General features: G+C 43.3%; 1 protein-coding gene across 1 annotated transcript in view; it reads right to left on the reverse strand.

The window, feature by feature from the left end:
- LOC126473708 (troponin C, isoallergen Bla g 6.0101-like) overlaps positions 1 to 22097 on the reverse strand; it is a 51869-nt gene extending 29772 nt beyond the window's left edge. Inside the window, exons 1-4 of the mRNA XM_050100950.1 lie at positions 21974 to 22097; positions 15606 to 15633; positions 9448 to 9591; positions 583 to 702 (exon numbers count right to left, since the gene is read on the reverse strand). Coding sequence (XP_049956907.1) covers positions 583 to 702; positions 9448 to 9591; positions 15606 to 15633; positions 21974 to 21976 — 295 coding nt within the window. The 5' untranslated portion in view covers positions 21977 to 22097. The remainder of the gene's footprint in view (positions 1 to 582; positions 703 to 9447; positions 9592 to 15605; positions 15634 to 21973) is intronic.
- Positions 22098 to 22887: the final 790 nt, after the last annotated feature.

Raw genomic sequence — 22887 nt, forward strand, 5'->3', positions numbered from 1 at the left:
CTCATTTCCTAATCTAATTCCCTCAGCAGCACCCGACTTAATTCGACTAAATTCCATTATCCTCGTTTTGCTTTTGTTGACGTTCATCTTATATCCTCCTTTCAAGACACTATCCATTCCGTTCAACTGCTCTTCTAAGTCCTTTGCTGTCTCTGACAGAATTACAATGTCAACTGGTTCACTAAATTAGCTAAAATAACGCTTCCTTTTTATACGACCAGCATGATCTTTCGATAAATGCATTTATGAAATTAATTAGCAGTTTAATTTTTCGAATAACATGAAAAACTTAATAAGAAATTTATTTTACCATCGAAAAATATTTTAATTGTTACGTACAAATTACTACAATTACGCTACTGTACAGTCTGTGACAAGGGCTGCAACAGAATGAAGACGTGGACTCACCATACAGTTACGCGATAGCCTCATTAAAGCACCGTTACCGAATGACGTGTTTAGAATACAAGCGCAGTCAATTTAATATTATTGTGGTAGTGATTCCCTAGTTGCGTAAGACAGTGCAACACTGTTAACTGCGCCTCGGTCCAGCAAGCGCTGTTAACACCCTCCGCCTCTCACCTTCCTTGTCGTACAAACGGAAGGCCTCGCGGAGCTCCTGCTGCATCGCCTCAGCATCCTCCTCAACCAGGAACCTGGAGGCCAGGATCACGAACTCCTCAAACTCCAGCTGACCGGAACCTGAAACAGACCAACGTCTTGCTGACAAACGCAAGTAATTGCAGTCATGCGAAACCGTACGTCCGGACGCAATCGAGTATATATACTATACGTTATATAGGGTCGATATTAACAAATATCCGTAAGAAGACACCCACTTTAATATTCGGAAATAAAAACTTTGGTATCTGTGACGTTTTTACGTCTAGAGTAGTAGCTAACGAGACAAAAGAGTCAATACAATTAGTCAAGACATCTCACAAGAAATTTTTATCTAAAACTGAGCTCGTAATGTCTATCACCTGAATAGTGCGCCACGCAGTTGCTTCGCCGAGTTCGCACTGTTGACATCATGAATGATGGTAGAATAGATTTATCAGATGACCAGCTGTTATAACTAGAAAGAGGATAGTAGACAAAGCAGAATATAACACTGTTTCCCAGGATTTTAGGTTTTTATTTCCTGTGTAGAATTTTAAATACATTTTTCACCGTAACAGAGCAGTATAGGGTCAGTTCGGAGCAATTTTGCGTTAGCTGTTGACTGTCGTTGAGAAAGCATACAGAGTATAAATACGTATTTCACACATTGCGAGGTAAAAACATTTTACGTGTTGGTCGGAAACAATCTGAAAAGGTGGTAAGGGTGTTAGAGGGTAGGTTGTGCTGAGAAATAATTTTTAAGAAAAAGATTCGATACATTGCACCGTTTCCAAGGTAATTAGAGTGAAGCTAGCCAATCAGGCTGTTGTACGCGCAAATTCAACTGGCCATCAGATACAAATAGTGTGAGTTGTTCTCATGGCGTAGATGATAGCGCAGGAGACTGCGCACATTTTGGCTCGGTTTCGATCCTTACTCCGACCCACCTCCAATTTCTTTTATCCCTCTCTTGTTTGGTTTTAGGAAACCAACCGAAGAACACGATTGGCGACACCGTGTCTGGCGTGTCGCTTGACTTTGCTCGCACTACGACCTGTCTATCTTCAATGTTAATTAAATCGGAAAAGACGCAACGTATCGAATTGTTTTTGTTAATACACTGAAGAGCCAAAGAAACTGGTACACCTGCCTAACATCGATAGGGCCCCAGTGACCACGCAGAAGTTCCGCAACACGACGCAGCATGGACTAAGCTAATGTCTGAAGTACTCGTAGTTCTGGATGGAATTGACACCATGAATCCTTCAGGCCTGTCCATAAATCCGCAAGAGTACGAGGGGGTTGAGATCTCTTCTGAACAGCACGTTGCAAGGCTTTCCAGATGCAATAATGCTCGTGTCTGGGGAGTTTGGAGGCTAGTGGAATTGTTTAAAATCAGAAGAGTGTTCTTGGAGCCACTCTGTAGTAATTCTGGACGTGTGGGGTGTCGCACTGTCCTGCTGGAATTGCCCAAGTCTGTCGGATTGCACAATGGACGCGAATGGATGCAGGTGATCAGAAAGGATGCTTGCGTACCTCTCACCTGTCAGAGTCGTATCTAGACGTATCAGGGGTCCCATATCACTCCAACTGCAGAGATCCCACAGCATTACAGACCCTACACCACCTTGAACAGTCCCCTGCTGACATGCAGGGTCCATGGATTCATGAGGTCGTCTCCATATCCGTACACGTCCATCCGCTCGATACAATTTGAAGCAAAACTCGTCCGACCACGCAACATGTTTTCAGTCATCAACAGTCCAACGTCGGTTCTGACGGGCCCAGGGGAGGCGTAAACCTTCGTGTCGTGCAGTCATCCAAGGTACAAGAGTGGGGCTTCGGTTCCGAAAGCCCATATCGATGATGTTTCGTCGAATAGTTCGCACGTTGACACTTGTTGATGGCCCAGGACTGAAATCTGCAGCAATTTGCGGAATGGTAGCACTTCTGTCACGATGAACGATTCTCTTGAGTCGTCGTTGGTCCCGTTCTTGCTTGATCTTTTTCTTACCGCAGCGACGTCAGAAATTTGTTTCACTGGTACACACGTGAAAGGGTCGTACGGGAAAATCCCCACTTCATCGCTACCTCGGAGATGCTGTGTCCCATCGCTCATGCGCCGACTATAACACCACGTTCAAACTCACTTAAACCTCGATAACCTGCCATTGTAGCAGCAGTAATCGATCTGACAACTGCAGCAGACACCTTGTTGTCTTATACAGGCGTTGCTGACCGCAGTGCCGTATTCCGCCTGTTTACATATCTCTGTATTTGAATACGCATGCCTATACCAGTTTCTTTGTCGCTTCCGTGCAGTTATTTCCAGCATAACCCACGCGGCAACACCTTTACCAGCTTTTCGAATTGTTTCCGACCATTACATATCTCCGTATTTGAATACGCATGCCTATACCAGTTTCTTTGTCGCTTCCGTGCAGTTATTTCTAGCATAACCCACGCGGCAACACCTTCACCAGCTTTTCGAATTGTTTCCGACCATTACATATCTCTGTATTTGAATACGCATGCCTATACCAGTTTCTTTGTCGCTTCCGTGCAGTTATTTCCAGCATAACCCACGCGGCAACACCTTTACCAGCTTTTCGAATTGTTTCCGACCACCCTGTAGATTCAAATCACCATTTACATCACGTCTGTTCCTTTAGTTTCCACATAAACAGCAACGATTTATTAAGAGTACGTAAATGAATATGACTGCGAGGGATATTGTAAACTATATTTGTTGAAAACTGAAAAATCTGAAATGTGTTGTCTTTTTGTTTCAGTATTGAGTTCGATGATGGGGTAAACGTGCCACTGAAGAGGATCATTGAAGTCTCTTCAATGACAAAAAAAATTGTTGCCATCTCGTATTGAGACATGTCAGAGGAAGTGTTCTTGAGCATCAGGCGAAACATCCATAAATATCCTTATCTTCAGAGACTTCATTTGTTTATAAGACTCCCCGCCATATCAGATTACCTAGTGCTTCGTTTAATCGAAACAATCAACTTGCTTATTTCAGGCTTCTTTTGGGAAGATGACCCTGCCCACATTCAATAGCGCAGTTCACAAAGTACTAGGTCAAGACTCCAAGAGAGCTACAATGACAGTTCAATGAAACTCCGCTGGGTTTAATTTGTGTGCCTGGTCTACAACTGAAAATGCCAATCTCCAATTCTATAGTGTCTCGATAAATTGTGCTAAAACTCAGAAACAAGGTGGCTGGAATCGCCTATTGCGACGTCAACTGCTCTCGTGCCAACCTCCATTGTCAGATGAAGGATGAAGACAGACCTACAGTATTACAGTAAAACGTATTCCCTTTTGACCCTACTTTATACGACATAAATGCGGATGTAAATACAAGTGTAGTAAATAGGACTAAGGGGTTGGACAAAATTATAGGAAGACAACTAGAAATGTGTGTTTGAATATAGCTGTCCCGGTAACTTCGATTACTACAACAGGACTCTTGAAACCAAGCGCCTTAACAATACTGGCCATTAAAGTTGCTACACCAAGAAGAAATGCAGATGATAAAAGGGTATTCATTGGACAAATATATTATACTAGAACTGAGATGTGATTACATTTTCACGCAATTTGGGTGCATAGATCCTGAGAAATCAGTACCCAGAACAACCACCTCTGGCCGTAATAATGGCCTTGATACGCCTGGGCATTCAGTCAAACAGAGCTTGGATGGCGTGCGTGTACAGGTACAGCTGCCCATGCAGCTTCAACGCAATACCGCAGTTCATCAATGTGCTGGCCAGGGCAGCAGTCGAACATTTTCTGTATCCAGAAAGGCCCGTACAGGACGTGCAACATGCGGTCGTGCATTATCCTGCTGAAATGTAGGATTTCGCAGGGATCGAATGAAGGGTAGAGCCACGGGTCGTAACACATGTGAAATGTAACGTCCACTGTTCAAAGTGGCGTCACTGCGAACAACCATCACGCCGAGTGATACGCCAGTATGGCGATGACGAATATACGCTTCCAATGTGCGTTCACCGCGATGTCGCCAAACACGGATGCGACCACCATGATGCTGTAAACAGAACCTGAATTCATCCGAAAAAATGACGTTTTGCCATTCGTGCACCCAGGTTCGTCGTAGGGCACACCATCACAGGCGCTCCTGTCTGTGATGCAGCGTCAAGGGTAACCGTAGCCATGGTCTCCGAGCTGATAGTCCATGCTGCTGCAAACGTCGTCGAAGTGTTCGTGCAGATGGTTGTTGTCTTGCTAAAGTCCCCATCTGTTGGCTCAGGAATCGAGACGTGGCTGCACGATCCGTTACAGCCATGCGGATAAGATGCCTGTCATCTCGACTGCTAGTGATACGAGGCCGTTGGGATCTAGCACGGCGTTCCGTATTACCCTCCTGAACCCACCGATTCCATATTCTGCTAACAGTCATTGGATCTCGACCAACGTGAGTAGTAGTGACGCGATACGATAAACCGCAATCGCGATAGGCTACAATGAGACCTTTATCAAAGTCGCAAACGTGATGGTACGCATTTCTCCTCCTTACACGAGGCATCACAACAACATTTCACCAGGCAACCCCGGTCAATTACTGTGTGTGTTTGAGAAATCGGTTGGAAACTTTCCTCATGTCAGCACGTTGTAGGTGTCGCCAACCTTGTGTGAACGCTCTGAAAAGCTAATGATTTGCATATCACAGCATCTTCTTCCTGTCGGTTAAATTTCGCGTCTGTAGCACGTCACCTTCGTGGTGTAGCAATTTTAATGGCCAGTAGTGTATAATACTGTCCCCTCCGGCCTGCGTCCGTGGCGTGGCACATGTTTCGAGAAGCCGATCGAATGGACGATGCTCTATCCGGACCGGTCATCGACCTACTGAGGCAGGAAACATGATTGATCCGACGAAGTGTCACGCTTCCACTCTCGGTCCAGTCTCGATAGTCCTGTGCCCACTGCAATGGTTATTCACGACGTCATTGGCCTAACGTAGAAGTACATAAGGGGGGTTGTCTGCTGCGGAGCCCCATCTTCAGCGAGCCTCCAACCTCCACGTTAAGAGATGAGGAGCAGACGTCCAGCCCCCGTCAACTACTCGTGGCTCAACCGCCCTTCATCCACTTTCCATAGATACTCATGACAGTACCACGTCGACAGCCGACAAAATTCGACTTTTCCGAGATGCTTGTTCTCGTGTGCACCACAGTAATCTGCTCAATGTTAAAGTCAGTTATGTCAATGGATTTCCCCACATCGTCGGTAAAACGATTTGGTATTCGTCTCTAGTCGACTTATACACTCTCTCTAAAACGTCACGTACCCCCAAAGCCATTTTATGGACTCTCAACATGTTTTCAGCCAGTTATTAGCCACTAATTATTCGGACATTTTTTAGACATGACACGTGTGATGATGACTCGATTTGTCATTTTCTACTGATGCTACGATCAAAGCGCGTTGGTAAGAACGTTAATTACACGTTACGTCACTTGCATACTGGTATCCTTTGGGCCACGAGTCAGTTGTTCCAAATGACGTCGTGCTAAGCCGAAAACCTATTGGTAATAAGCAAAGGTTAGTGGAACAAAATACAGTCCATTTGCTTTTGAATCTTTTACACATTGTTGCTACAATGGCGGGTATTACTAGAACTTGTTACTGAGCCATGACGTTAGTATTGCTCCATAGTGTTGCAGTCAGTGTGTAGCAGGACTCAAAAAAATCAGGCATACCGGAGAAAAAACTACTATCTGCCCATTGTAAATACACTATGTGATCAAAAGTATTCGGACACTCGTAAAAACATACGTTTTGTTCATATTATGTGCATTGTGCTGCCACCTACTGCCAGGTACTCCATATCAGCGACCTCAGTAGTCATTAGACATCGTGAGAGAGCAGAATGGGGCGCTCCGCAGAACTCACAGGCTTCGAACGTGGTCAGGTGATTGGGTATCACTTGTGTCATACGTCTGTACGCGAGATTTCCTCACACCTAAACATCCGAAGTCCACTCTTTGCGATGTGATAGTGAAGTGGAAACGTAAAGGGACACGTACAGCACAAAAGTGTATAGGCCGACCTCATCCGTTGACTGACATGAATCGCCGACAGTTGAAGAGGCAGACATCTATCCAGACCACCAAGCAGGAATTCTAAATTGCATCGGGATCCACTGCAAGTACTATGACAGGCGGGAGGTGAGAAAACTTGGATTTTATGACCGATCGGCTGCTCATAAGCCACACACCTGCCAGCGTGTGTAGGACCAACAATAAAATTCTGAGGCGGTGATGTTATGGTGTGGTCATGTTTTTAATGGAGGGGGCTTGCACCTCCTGTTGTTTTGCGCGGCACTATCACATCACAGGCCGGCGTTGATGTTTTGGGCACCTTCTTGCTTCTCACTGTTGAAGAGCAATTCGGGGATGGTGACAGCATCTTTCAACATGATCAAATACCTGTTCATAATGCACTGGCCTGTGGCGGAGTGGTAACACGACAATAACATCCCTGTAATGGACTGGCCTGCACAGAGTCCTGACCTGAATCCTATAGAACACCTTTGGGATGTTTTAGAACGCCGACTTCGTGCCAGGCCTCACCGACCGACATAGATACCTCTTTTGAATGCATTATGGGAACAGCAGTGATCAATGTCTTGTAAATAATTACTATTAAAAACAGTCTTGATCACGATTTATTTTACAAGGTGACCGGTTTCGACCACTACTGTGGTCATCTTCAGACCAATGAGTAGGAACCCCTTTCTGTTGGAGAATCACAACGCACTTGTAGTTGTGATTCTCCAACAGAAAGGGGTTCCTACTCATTGGTCTGAAGATGACCACAGTAGTGGTCGAAACCGGTCACCTTGTAAAATAGATCGTGATCAAGACTGTTTTTAATAGTAATTATAGATACCTCTCCTCAGTGCAGTACTGAGGGGCTGCCATTCCTCTGGAAACTTTCCAGCATCTGATTGAACGTATGCCTGCGAGAGTGGAAGCTGTCATGAAGGCTAAAGGGTGGGCGAACACCAAATTAAATTGCAGCATTGCCGATGGAGGGCGCCACCAACTTCTAAGCCATTTTCAGCCAGATGTCCGGATACTTTTGATCACATAGTGTATACTGCCAGTTTTAGAATTGTATATTCAGGTATTGATTTATTATTAAATATTCTGTACATGAAACTCGCATCTGTGCTTATCCCCCTTAGAGCAAGAATTAAAACAAAACGATGTATGTTGACACCTCGCGATAACCACTTTTCTAACAATGCTAACTGCATGTTAAGTGGCACAATAACAGGTGTCCGATGGGTCCGTCGTTCGGTTTCGTCATACATCGGATTTGTCCGGAACACTTCGTGCCGACTCCCTTCTTTCTTTTTCTTATTTTTTATTTGTGCCAACGCCAGCGACCTAGCAGCCGCAAAACTGCGCGGTGGGGTTAAACGTTGAAGTTTCTGTTGGTAGCGCCGAGCGGAGACCACGTCACCATTTCCGCTCACAAGTCTCCGCCCACCGCAGAGACCAGTGGACTTTTTTCCATCAGTTTCAGTAACTGTTTTTGAAGAACAACGTCGATGTGAAGAAATGGTACACTAGTTGCGTTAAAAATTATTTTTTTACTGGTGTGTTATTTCTTCACATCGGATATCTTGTTATTCCATTCACACCACCACCCCCAGTACAATCTTCTTCTTTCTATACTTGCTTCACATAGTCAAAGAGAAAGAATGACCTTGATGAAAGCTCAAAAAGTAGTAAGACTCCTTCACACAGTGAAAGTGAAAGTAAAATTATGTTGTACTACAATTTTTTTTTAAAAAAAGTAAAAGTTCAAATATTTACCGAAATTCGCGAAGAAAATGTAAGACAAAATAAAAATATCGGTACTCGATATTTCCATTTCAGTATCGATACTGTGGGAGTTCGCCGATGACATTGTAATTCTGTCAGAGACAGCAAAGGACTTGGAAGAGCAGTTGAACGGAATGGACAGTGTCTTGAAAGAAGGATATAAGATGAACATCAACAAAAGCAAAACGAGGAAAATGGAATGTAGTCAAATTAAATCGGGTGATGCTGAGGGGATTAGATTAGGAAATGAGACACTTAAAGTAGTAAAGGATTTTTGCTATTTAGGGAGTAAAATAACTGTTGATGGTCGAAGTAGAGAGGATATAAAATGTAGACTGGCAATGGCAAGGAAATCGTTTCTCAAGAAGAGAAATTTGTTAACATCGAGTATAGATTTAAGTGTCAGGAAGTCGTTTCTGAAAGTATTTGTATGGAGTGTAGCCATGTATGGAAGTGAAACATGGACAATAACCAGTTTGGACAAGAAGAGAATAGAAGCTTTCGAAATGTGGTGCTACAGAAGAATGCTGAAGATAAGGTGGGTAGATCACGTAACTAATGAGGAGGTATTGAATAGGATTGGGGAGAAAAGAAGTTTGTGGCACAACTTGACTAGAAGAAGGGATCGGTTGGTAGGACATGTTTTGAGGCATCAAGGGATCACAAATTTAGCATTGGAGGGCAGCGTGGAAGGTAAAAATCGTAGAGGGAGACCAAGAGATCAATACACTAAGCAGATTCAGAAGGATGTAGGTTGCAGTAAGTACTGGGAGATGAAGAAGCTTGCACAGGATAGAGTAGCATGGAGAGCTGCATCAAACCAGTCTCAGGACTGAAGACCACAACAACAACAACAACAACAACTGTGGGAGTAATGACGCCAATATAGATCGATGTTTTTTTGTAAAGAAATATCGGCGTCTAGATGTATCGATATGTTGTCAATAGCCCGAGTGTGCCGGTGATGACTCACCGTCGACGTCGACCTCTTCGATGATATCCTGGAGCGTGTCCGCGTCCAGCTTGAGCCCCAGCATGTCCAGGATGGTGCGCACGATGTCGGTCGTGATGTAGCCCTTCTTGTCATGGTCGAAGGCGTCGAAGGCCTTCTTCAGCACTAGCGCAAAAAAATAACACAAGTTATCTCACTTTTCCTTTCTCATCGCAAGGTCAACCAGGTATAACTGCAATGTAAAGAGGATTGTTTACGCTGGCCTTAAGTAAACATCTACAGTACTTCAAGGACTGGATAAGAAGGGGCACTGAAAAGACTATTATTAGTTACTGTTGATTTAGGGGAATGATTTTACGAGATAAAAAACTCATTAATTCGACGAACACGTAGCCCCCTCTAATTGACAGGTTTCAATTTTGTGGGTGGCAATTCCTCCCAATCTCCTCGCTTACTGACATCATGACAACACATTACCGCCGTTTCAGCTCCATCAGCTGTCACTTGCACATTGTTGAGCTGAATATATATTTCCACCGTTAGAGATGACACATGTGGAAAAGTCAAAAACCAATCTACATTACGAGGACAATTTTTGTTGGTTCCCGAAAGGCAACAGGTACATTACGAGGACAATTTTTGTTGGTTCCCGAAAGGCAACAGGTATTTTGTTTCACAATGTGCACTTTTAAGTTATTCGCCTTTTATTGGATATAGGTCCGCCTTTTATGCAAAAACAGTGTTTTTTCGTGTTACCTAAACATGTATCGCCACCTCTGTCCTTCCATCAGTGGGTTTTGTTTACTGAAAACTTTAAAACGTGAACATATTTTAGGTTGTAACTGATCTAACAAAGTGAGGCCTAAAGAAAGTTTTTGTTCGTATCTCTTCTTACCGTGATTTTACATTATATTGTTTTGCAGGACCATCTGTATGGCGTTATTCACTGATAGCTTGCCATCTGCAAACTAAACCACACAAATGTAAATTTCATCTCCATCACTTTCTTAATTTTTTTAAAAAAAAGTCACGTGATTTTGATATGGCAAAACCCAACGCTGACGGGTTTAGGAAACACAACAACATACTGTTCAACGCGTTTTACGAAGTGAAAAGGCATTTTTAAAAACGAAATTACACAAATGATGTTAATATGTGTGTGTACTTCCCTCAGAACGGAAAAGAAGAAGGATCAGTCACAACAAAACGTGAGCAGTAACAAATGTATACGCAAAACATTTTGCCACACTAAAATCACGTTTTTGCTCAAAATCAAGGGATGTGTTAACTTGCCGATGAAATTCATATTTACATCGTTTGGTTTGCAGGTTACGAGCTACCAGTGCAGACACCATACAGGTGGTCTTGCGAAACCATGTAATGTAATATCACGGTAAGAAGAAAAGCGGACAAAAACTTACTTTAGGCGTCACTTTGTTAGATCAGTTACAACCTAAAATATGTTTGCTTTTCACAGTTTTTAATAAACAAAGACAACTGAGAATGGCACAGAGATATCGAAACATGTTTGAGTAACAAGAAAAAAAACACAGTTTTTACATGGAAGGCGGACCTATATCCAATAACTTAACGACAAATACGGAAAGAAAGACAAGAACTGCAGATCCAAAAGATCAATTATTCACCGTTGTCGTAATGTCTTTACGTGTAGCGTACAAGTGTCTTTGTTGAAAATAAAACAGCCCAATGATGAAATACCTTTTTCAATGAGACATGCTAATTCTTGAGATTTTTAGTGTGTTGAGTCCTAAGATGACAAGAAAAGTCCCTCACCGCCACCTTTTTTTACACTTAATATAATATTTAAAAATTACATTTTTAGCGATTTTAATGACAGTTATTTCATATATTGTTTCAGTTAGGAATAATATGGAATATTTCAATGACACAGGTTAGAAATGTTAGTATACTTGAAAATTCCTAAGAGGAGCACTTTGCGTCCTCTTTTTGGGCTAGAATCTTGTGGATCCGAAAAAGAAATTCTATTAACACATCTATACATTAAGCTGCTCCTAATGAAACAGTTCGCGGAAGTCTTACCGAAAGACACAGAATGTTTCAAGTACGTCTTCGAGGAGTTACGTCACGTAGAAGAAACGAAACTGAAATAAAGAGTGTTTGTTGTACCCGGGGTTCGTAAAATGATGTTCAATTCCAACTTTGAGAAATAGTGAGTGAGAGGGAGTTTTCAGTATCACTCTTAGGCAATAAAAAGGATACACAGTATATTTCTGCTGTAGCCAACACCCTGGAAACATTCAACAAACTAGGCTGATGCGCCTCACTTTTCCCTTTTTCAACAGCCACCTTGCCCTTGTCCCTGAAACCTCGGAATCTAGATGAGCGCTTTCTTCAAGACGTCAGAGTAAGGGAAAGATGGTACCAGGGCCGCTGGAATATCAGTACAATGTGATGGTGGATCATTGTTGGTCACTTCACCGATACATGCAACGGGCCATTCATCGGAGAAAAAGCTGTGTTAGGGGCTTTAACAAGAAGAGAGAAAGGAAATACAGGGCTATTACAAATGATTGAAGCGATTTCATAAATTCACTGTAGCTCCATTCATTGACATATGGTCACGACACACTACAGATACGTAGAAAAACTCATAAAGTTTTGTTCGGCTGAAGCCGCACTCCAGGTTTCTGCCGCCAGAGCGCTCGAGAGCGCAGTGAGACAAAATGGCGACAGGAGCCGAGAAAGCGTATGTCGTGCTTGAAATGCACTCACATCAGTCAGTCATAACAGTGCAACGAGACTTCAGGACGAAGTTCAACAAACATCCACCAACTGCTAACTCCATTCGGCGATGGAATGCGCAGTTTAAAGCTTCTGGATGCCTCTGTAAGGGGAAATCAACGGGTCGGCCTGCAGTGAGCGAAGAAACGGTTGAACGCGTGCGGGCAAGTTTCACGCGTAGCCCGCGGAAGTCGACGAATAAAGCAAGCAGGGAGCTAAAGGTACCACAGCCGACGGTTTGGAAAATCTTACGGAAAAGGCTAAAGCAGAAGCCTTACCGTTTACAATTGCTACAAGCCCTGACACCCGATGACAAAGTCAAACGCTTTGAATTTTCGGCGCAGTTGCAACAGCTCATGGAAGAGGATGCGTTCAGTGCGAAACTTGTTTTCAGTGATGAAGCAACATTTTTTCTTAATGGTGAAGTGAACAGACACAATGTGCGAATCTGGGCGGTAGAGAATCCTCACGCATTCGTGCAGCAAATTCGCAATTCACCAAAAGTTAACGTGTTTTGTGCAATCTCACGATTTAAAGTTTACGGCCCCTTTTTCTTCTGCGAAAAAAACGTTACAGGACACGTGTATCTGGACATGCTGAAAAATTGGCTCATGCCACAACTGGAGACCGACAGCGTCGACTTCATCTTTCAACAGGATGGTGCTCCACCGCACTTCCATCATGATGTTCGGCATTTCTTAAACAGGAGATTGGAAAGCCGATGGATCGGTCGTGGTGGAGATCATGATCAGCAATTCATGTCATGGGCTCCACGCTCTCCCGACTTAACCCTATGCGATTTCTTTCTGTGGGGTTATGTGAAAGATTCAGTGTTTAAACCTTCTCTAGCAAGAAACGTGCCAGAACTGCGAGCTCGCATCAACGATGCTTTCGAACTCATTGGTGGGGACATGCTGCGCCGAGTGTGGGAGGAACTTGATTATCGGCTTGATGTCTGCCGAATCACTAAAGGGGCACATATCGAACATTTGTGAATGCCTAAAAAAACTTTTTGAGTTTTTGTATGTGTGTGCAAAGCATTGTGAAAATATCTCAAATAATAAAGTTATTGTAGAGCTGTGAAATCGCTTCAATCATTTGTAATAAGCCGATGGACACAAAATTCCCATGTAATGAAGAGCGTTTTTCCTGTTTTTATTCCAAATTACATATCATTTCTGTTACGTGTGTTTTACTATCTTCCTAGTTTATAAGGGAGCTACGCTCTAACAAAACTGTTCGGAAAAAGAAAAAGAAAAGAAGAGTTCATATATGGATTCAGTCCCCAAAACACCATATTATTAAGATATTACCTAACAAAAAGAAATCAAAGAAATAGCGTTTGTTAGGCTGTGTTATTGAATTAGTTTGGTGAACTAAGTGGCCTGCATATGAAGACCAAAATAAAAAATATCTTACGGAGAAATTGTTTTAGATGCATTTAAATGAATTAAATTGGGATGATGACCTACAGACTTACTATGATGGAAAAAGTACGAGCTGGAAACTGTGCTCTGTTAGAAGTACATCTCAACATTGATTAGCGTCGTAGTGCAGCGTTGTGCAAATTTCGTCGGACACCGTTCGGATGTAGGGAGATACACATGTGCTTTAGAAATCAGTATCAATTTCAGGCGAGTGTGACCGGGTCACAAATGAGATCTTATTTTTAACCTTACACATCTTAATAAATCAAAAAATGTGTTTGCTGGTTTCAGCTGTTATAACATCATTGTTGGAACTCTCCTTATTTCTGGTATATTTCCCAGAGGTCTACTGAATTTAGATTTGTAACTTCCCATGAAGTGACGAATGCATCATTTAAACAAAACCGATATTTTTTGAGTATTTGAATTAAACCAGAAGAGAACAAGTACTGACCCGCAGCACAGACGCTGTAAACCTTTGTGCATCACTGAACTACGAATTCTTTAAAATATGGGGAAATGTGATGGTAACAAAGATTATCATGTTTACAAAAGTAACTAGAAACGCTCCATATACATAATGTCTGCAAAAGGCGCAAATAACTATCTGGTGCAGTTTCGTATAGGTATGTTTGCGGACCAGTTTGTTTACAACTTACAAAGTGGACGTGACAAGCGAGAACACTAGTTTCTTAGTCTTTCAAACATATCGAAACAAGTGAAGGAGGCCAACCTTGTTAAGGTAGAGCCAGGTAACAGGCCAAGCAGCTAAGTGTTTTTATGTAAAAACACCAAGAATTTTTCAGTAAAAGGTCAACAGTTAAATGAAATTCGAAATTTTTGTTTAAGTAATACATTGGTTAACGTTCCTGAGATTCGTCAGGTGCATCATTTTAACAGGTTTTTTGTTGCTTCAATGTGTGGATGAAGTCATTGCAAACAAACACCGTTCATTTGACGGGTTTCGCTGGAAAGAAGGACTATAAAGACGGGAAGTACACGGACAGAAGAACAAAGGTAACAGCACAGAGACCGTATGAAGGACTACTGGAAACAGAGGGAAATCCGTACAAAGAGGGCAAAATGAAGTTGTAGTTTGTGAGCCCCACAAACTGTCCAACAGTACGTCGCTGTGACTGAGAAATTACCCCTCCTCTAAGGATCCAGCGTCGACGAAACTGTTGGTTAAGTGCAGTTTGGAGTTTCAGTCTTCATTACGCACCCGACAGAGCGTAAACTGAGACGATTTTCTTGTAAACAGCTGTTGCGTGCGTAAATAGCTTTTGGGCATCAGCTGCTACGGACCCCGATATGGTTTCAGCAGGTCAGTCCACTCTACACGAGCGCTTCACACTAATCAAGGACAAATTCGGTTACGTTGCTTGGTTGACCCTTAAAGTTCCCTTGCTTGTGAAAATTATTCTTCTTATGTAACTTTTCGTAGACGAATTTTGTACGTTTGCAATCTCCCCCTGCTACCGTAACAATTGATCTAGAAATACCAAGATGCAAACTACGGCAGCTGCAGATTTAGTGGTACTTTTCTTACACGTCACTTTGACGGTATCCGGCCAATTGACTCTCAATCACAATTTTATATTGTTCGTTATTACTATGAATATAAACTTCATAAACACCCAGGGTTACATGAGAACACACAAGTTCCTACGTCTATCGAAAAAATGTTACTGCATTTGTCATTCTTTCACGAAAGCACTTTTAAACAGTAGTAAAAATTTTATGCAAGGCTAAAAATGTCAACGGAAAGAACTGGGGACAACAGTGATTGTTCAAATGTATGTTACGAAAATAGTTTATTTTCCGGCACAGTCACAAACAGTTTCAAAAAATATATTGATATGTGGTTTTCTCTAAAGACAGCAGTAACCTACTCATAAAAGTTAACCTAAATGGTATAGACCAGAGATATAAATAAAATAAAATAATAGATACTTCAGTGAGATAAATCAAATTGAATAATCTACTTACGCTGTATCTGTTCCGCTGGAAGATCGTCCTGAAAAGTAAGAAAAGTGTTGAGTTAGACAACGGTTTATAGCAGAAAAAAACAGGTTTTAACATGACAGTTAACTGTTTCCTGCAGGGTACATGTAGCTGATTTAAACACAGGTGTCCCCTTCCGACTGTTTGGTGTTTCTCTATCGCCAGCAATTGGCTAAATCTACTAACGAAGTCAGTAAGTTGTGGTGGTAGATCTCTATACTGGGTACTGACGCCAGTGAAATGCCAGACAAGCGAAGGTACATTCGTTCGCCTAAATCGAAAATAAAAAACTATTGTCTGTATTTATCAGCCTAGACAGCCCAAATAGTCTCGGCGCGTTAGGAATTGTGTAATTAACGAAATTTAGTTTTGTTGTAACAGAGAAATGTAAATATTCTAAAGTACGTTAGCACCAGATAAATAGCAAATGTATTGCTGATTTCACAGCTGTACCGTCTCCGAAGTATGCGTAACGATAGAAACGTTGTTCGTTCTTTCCACATTGTTCGATTTCGTTCTTTCATTTCTGCCGGGACATTGTGCGGGTCATTCAATGATGTGACGGCTATAAACGGGGCTATAAGCTGCTATTATTATTTAGCGACACCATTAGGACCAGTCACTGAAACAGATCTTGTCTCGCAGGCTGTTTGATAGTTTACAGCCAAAAGATCCTGAGGAAGGTCGCAGCAGAGGAATCGTGAGAAATAACTGAAGGGGAACATTACGCGGTCTAACCATCTATAAGATTATACTTTCAGTTTGATAGCAAATTATTCATGCGTAGGGCCTACGTATTACACATATAGTAGCTTCTTAAAATAATCCTATACGTGCCCAGCAATACTCTTACCCTCATTGCGATCTCTATTTTATTTTTATTTTTTATTTTGATTTTATCTGCGCAGTTACCACCCGAGAATAAGTGAAATTTTAATCCATTGCAACTTTCGGGTTATAGTCAAACTTACAGGTTATGTCTTGTCATGTTTATACCGAATATATTGTTCGAAATACGTTATAGTCTATTTCGAGGACAAACATCCTTGTCCGGGAGCAGGAACGAACTCAGGACCTCAGTTTTACAGAGCAACAACACTGTTCCGAAATCACGGAGAATTACGATGTTATCTTCATCGCTTCTAAGCTGTAATTCTAGGCTCCAGTAATGAGCGTCAGGTCAGTCTTTAAGTCAACAGGAATGTGTACATAAAAGTACGGAAGGTGTTCTTAACACGGAGGCAAAATCTCTCGAAAGGGGAAACGAAATGAAATAACTTACGTGTGTCAGAAGACATCAGTTTATTTCTATAAAATCCATCAATGTGTTATAAATGCCGGAACTCATATACGCCTGATATCACATAACAGTTGACGAATGTCATCGTATGTTTGTACACAGCCAAGCCTGCTTGTTTGGTTGTTTATTTTTATTTTGCACGGAACGGTATTAAGCTACATGCCAGTCTTCAGTTTTCCTATAATTTACTATTGTGTCCTCATAGAATTGCCGTAGACTTTTTAAAAATTTACTTCAACTTTTTTTACCACTTCCTCGTCGTGTCACAGACGAAGGAGCGTGCTTTACATAGAAGTATGTATATACATGAAGTATCCTTCATCAACCTCATACAAGGTAAATCCAAACGAGCGAGGTGTCGCAGTGGTTGCCACACGGGGCTTGCATTCGGGAGGACGACGGTTCAAACCCGCGTCCGGCCATCCTGGTTTATATTTTCCGTGTTTTCCCTAAATCGCTTCAGGCAAATGCCGGGATGGTTCCCTTGAAAGGGCACGTCCGCCATCCTTCCCCACCCTTCCCTAATGTGACGTAATTGACGACCTCGCTGTCTGGTCTCTTCCCGCAAATGAACCAACTAACCATCTACATCTAAGTGATTACTCTGCTATTCACAATAAAGTGCCTGGGAGAGGGTTCAATGAACCACCTTCAAACTGTGTCTCTACAGTCCCACTCTCGAACGGCACGCGGGAAAAACGAGCACTTAAATTTTTCTGTGCGAATCCTGATTTCTCTTATTTCATCGAGATGTTCATTTCTCCCTAAAAGGTGGGTGCCAACAGAATGTTTTCGCAATCGGAGGAGAAAACTAGTGATTGAAATTTCATGAGAAGAACCCGTCGCAATGAAAAACGCCTTTGTTTTAATGACTGCCACTCCAATTCACGTATCATGTATGTGGCACTCTCTCCCCTACTTCGCGACAATACAAAACGAGCTGCCCTTCTTTGTACTTTTTCGATGTCATCCGTCAGTCCCACCTGATGCGGATCCCACACCGCACAGCAGTACTCCAGAATAGGGCGGACAAGCGTAGTGTAAGCAGTCTCTTTAATAGACCTGTTGCACCTCCTAAGTGCCGGCCGGTGTGGCCGAGCGGCTCTAGTCGCTACAGTCTGGAACCGCGCGACCGCTGCGGTCGCAGGTTCGAATCCTGCCTCGGGCATGGATGTGTGTGATGTCCTCAGGTTAGTTAGGTTTAAGTAGTTCTACGTTCTAGGGGACTGATGACCTCAGACGTTAAGTCCCATAGTGCTCAGAGCCATTTTTTTGCACCTTCTAAGTGTTCTGTCAATGAATCGCAGTCTTTGGTTTGGTCTACCCACAAGAAAATCTATGTGATCGTTCCAACTTAGGTTATTTGTAATTATAATCGCTAAGTATTTAGTTGAATTTGCAGCCTTCAGGTTTGTGTGACTTATCGCGTAATCGAAATTTAGCTGTCTTCTTTTAGTACTCATGTGAATAACTTCACACTTTTCCTTATTCAGGGCTAATGGCAACTTTTCGCACCATACAGATATTTTATATAAATCAAGTCGTTTTGATCATCTGATGACTTTACAAGACGGTGAATGACAGCATCACCTGCAAACAATCTGAGAGGGCTACTCAGATTGTCTCCTATGTCGTTAATATAGATCAAGAACAATAGAGGGCCTACAACAATCGTTTTGACATCCCCTGTCGATAGCACTCATTACGTCATGAGTATGAAGAGCTAGTGTTTCACAAAAACGATATTTGCTGAATCCGAGCTGACTACGCGTCAATGAATCGTTTCCTTGGAGGTACTTCATAACGTTCGAATACAATGTAAGCTCCAAAATCCCACTGCAAATCAATATGGGCTTTTAATTCAACGAATTAGTCCCACTTCCCTTTTTGCGTATTGGTATGACTTGATCAATTTTCCAAACTTAGGTAGGGATCTTTCTGTGAGCGATCTGTTGTATGCAATTGCTAAATATGGAGCTATTGTATCAGCATACTCTGAGAGGAAGCTGACAGGTATACAATCTGAACTGGAAGCCTTGCGCTACAGTCTGGAACCGCGCGACCGCTACGGTCGCAGGTGCGAATCCTGCCTCGGGCATGGATGTGTGTGATGTCCTCAGGTTAGTTAGGTTTAAGTAGTTCTAAGTTCTAGAGGGACTGATGACCTCAGACGTTAAGTCCCATAGTGCTCAGAGCCATTTGAACCGTTTGGAAGCCTTGCTTTTATTAGGTGATTTAAGCTGCTTTGGGACACCGAGGATATCTATTTCTATGTTTCGAATGCCACCGACAACATTTCGGTGGTCGTTCAGGGACATTTCCCGAGTAGTTTGGTATAAGGGTCTTGTGGTTTGCAGTGGCTTGTTACAAAGTAACTGCATTTAATTTTATTTATTAACTCCCATTTATCTTTACACCTGTAATGCACTGAAAATACCCTCACAACAGTGCACATGCCGACGCTGTACGCTATACACTGTGTGTAATGTTTGGAAACTAATCCACCCGCGGTACTGTCTATTGACTGCAGCACTGCCACCGTACCCTTCGCGCATAAGCTTACATTCAGTACTGCATGGTTGAGTCTCGGATATGTTTCTCCGGTAGTGTATGTCGTACGTCAACAGTGATACACAGCGGCACGAACAGGTCTCCCGAGGAAGAGTTGGCCAATACGCACCTCGTGTATGGATTCACTGAGTGCAGTGGAAGAGCGTCACTTTGATATCAGGGCAAGTTGTTCCCGCAGCTACGGCAACAACAACGCAGTGCTTTTTCTTCTGACAGTTGTTGTTCTACACTGTGTTTTGTGTTGCACCTGTTGGTCATCGCATGTTATCGGCTATTTCGCTCTAGTGAAGGTTCAAAAAAGGTTCAAATGGCTCTCAGCACTATGGGACTTTATACATCTGAGGTCATCAGTCCCCTAGAGCTTAGAACAACTTAAACCTAAGTAACCTAAGGATATCACACACATCCATGCCCGAGGCAGCATTCGAACCTGCGACCGTAGCGGTAGCGCGGTTCCAGACTGAAGTGCCTAGAACCTCTCGGTCAGTCTAGTCGACATCTATATCTACATACATACTTCGCAATCCGCCATACGGTGTGTGGCGGAGGGTACCTCGTACCACAACTAGCATCTTCTCTCCCTGTTCCACTCCCAAACAGAACGAGGGAAAAATTACTGCCTATATGCCTCTGTACGAGCCCTAATCTCTCTTATCTTATCTTTGTGGTCTTTCCTCGAAATATAAATTGGCGGCAGTAAAATTGTACTACAGTCAGCCTCAAATGCTGGTTCTCTAAATTTGCTCAGTAGCGATTCACGAAAAGAACGCCTCCTTTCCTCTAGAGACTCCCACCCGAGTTCCTGAAGCATTTCCGTAACACTCGCGTGATGATCAAACCTACCAGTAACAAATGTAGCAGCCCGCCTCTGAATTGCTTCTATGTCCTCCCTCAATCCGACCTGATAGGAATCCCAAACGCTCGAGCAGTACTCAAGAATAGGCCGTATTAGTGTTTTATAAGCGGTCTCCTTTACAGATGAACCACATCTTCCCAAAATTCTACCAACGAACCGAAGACGACTATCCGCCTTCCCCAAAACTGCCATTACATGCTTGTCATACTTCATATCGCTCTGCAATGTTACGCCCAAATATTTAATCGGCGTGACTGTGTCAAGCGCTATACTACTAATGGAGTACTCAAACATTATGGGATTCTTTTTCCTATTCATCTGCATTAATTTACTTTTATCAATATTTGGAGTTAGCTGCCATTCTTTACACCAATCACGAATCCTGTCCAAGTCATCATGTATCCTCCTACAGTCACTCAACGACGACAGCTTCCCGTACACGACAGCATCATCAGCAAACAGCCACACATTGCTATCCACCCTATCCAAAAGATCATTCATGTAGATAGAAAACAACAGCGGACCTGCCACACTTCCCTGGGGCGCTCCAGATGATACCCTCACCTCCGATGAACACTCACCATCGAGGACAACGTACTGGGTTCTATTACTTAAGAAGTCTTCGAGCCACTCACATACTTGGGAACCAATCCCATTTGCTCGTACCTTAGTTAGGAGTCTGCAGTGGGGCACCTAGTCAAACGCTTTCCGGAAGTCAAGGAATATGACATCCGTCTGATACCCTTCAGCCATGGTTCGCAAGATATAATGTGAAAAAAGGGCGAGTTGCGTTTCGCAGGAGCGATGCTTTCTAAAGCCGTGCTGATGCATGGACCGCAACTTCTCTGTCTCAAGGAAATTCATTATATTCAAACTGAGAATATGTTCCAGAATCCTGCAACAATCCGACGTTAAGGATATTGTTCTGTAACTTTGAGGATCCGTCCTTCTACCCTTCTTATATAGAGGCGTCACCTGCGCCTTTTTCCAGTCTCTCGGAACTTAACGTTGGGCAAGAGATTCGCGATAAATGCAAGCTAAGTCAGGAGCCAATGCAGTAGAATGCTCTCTGTAAAACCGAAGTGGAATCCCATCAGGACCTGGCGATTTATTTATTTTCAACCCCAGGGATGTCTATCACTATGTCCTCCATACGGGAATGTGTTCGAGACTCAAACGGCGGTATGTTTGTACCATCCTCCTGCGTGAAAGATTTCTCAAATGCTAAATTTAAAATCTCAGCTTTCGTTTTGCTGTCTTCCGTTGCTAGTAAATAAGGTAAATGAGACAACACATTACACGAATCTTCTGTGAAGGGTCACTGGTGACCTCGGATCCCTTATACCAAAATGCTCAGAAAATATTCCTGAAAAACCTCCGAAATTTTGTAGGTGGGGTTCTGGTTTACTCTGTAGACATGCAGTAATACACAGCCTTCTTTTTTATTACAGAACGAAGTCACGTATTACGGTGAGTGGTCATTAGACACAGGTGCATTTACAATGCAGGTGCAGCGCAAGGCCGACGACCAGCCACAACTCCACATAAACACCCGAGTAGCCGCTAACTGTGGACCACCCGAAAAGGCGCCACAGCCGCGGCAGGCACTCCCGCCTGCAGACGTACCATGGTGGCGGCGGCGGCTGCGGGGGCGGCGGCGGCGGCGGCGGCGGCGGCGGCAGTGGTCCTGGTGCCTCCTGCGGCGTCCTGTCACTACTGAGGGGCGGCGCGGGCGGCTCCTCAACGCTCCAATTTAGCGGGGGAGAACCGGCAGTAAGAGGCCGCGTGCGCTGCAATGGGCTGCATTGTACCTCTGACCTGTCCTTCGCCCGAATTAGCGGCCGGCAGACTGACATTTGACGGCGGCGAAAGTGGCCAACGGCGCGTCGCGGGCGCTCCCAACAAGTCTCTCCCGGCGGCCGCTCCACCTCCTGTGTGCAGACCGCGCGAAGGCGGTACTACACACTGAACTGAAATTTCCCTGAGCGTTCCTGATTTCGCATATCTAGCCTTGCTATAGGCCACGAAGTCGTGCAAATGCAAGTAAGCAGTTTTCAAATGGCTCTGAGCACTATAGGACTTAACTTCTAAGGTCATCAGTCCCCTAGAACTTAGAACTACTTAAACCTAACTAACCTAAGAACATCACACACATCCGTGCCCGAGACAGGATTCGAACCTACGACCGCAGCGGTCGCGCGGTTCCAAACTCTACCGCCTGGAACCGCTCGGCCGCAGTTTTCCTGTATTTTAACAACCACTCAGAATACCACCGTTCTCTACTGTCACAACACAGTTGAAATGTATAGAAAAAGAGTATCAAACGGAATTTAAATAACAAGACCAGATGTTGTTGCTATTGTCTCAGTCTGAAGACCGGTTCGTTATAAACCTCCAATTAGGGATGAGAAAAACCGGTTGGTTAAAACCGATACAGGTATTTCAGTTCATAATAACCGATATTTTTCGGTACTTGTTTGGTCTCGGTTATAACAGGTGTTTTTTTTTTATTTTTTATTGATAACGGGGTAAAACAAACC

Source organism: Schistocerca serialis, chromosome 4, assembly GCF_023864345.2.
Source record: "Schistocerca serialis cubense isolate TAMUIC-IGC-003099 chromosome 4, iqSchSeri2.2, whole genome shotgun sequence".
Taxonomy (NCBI): Eukaryota; Metazoa; Arthropoda; class Insecta; order Orthoptera; family Acrididae; genus Schistocerca; species Schistocerca serialis.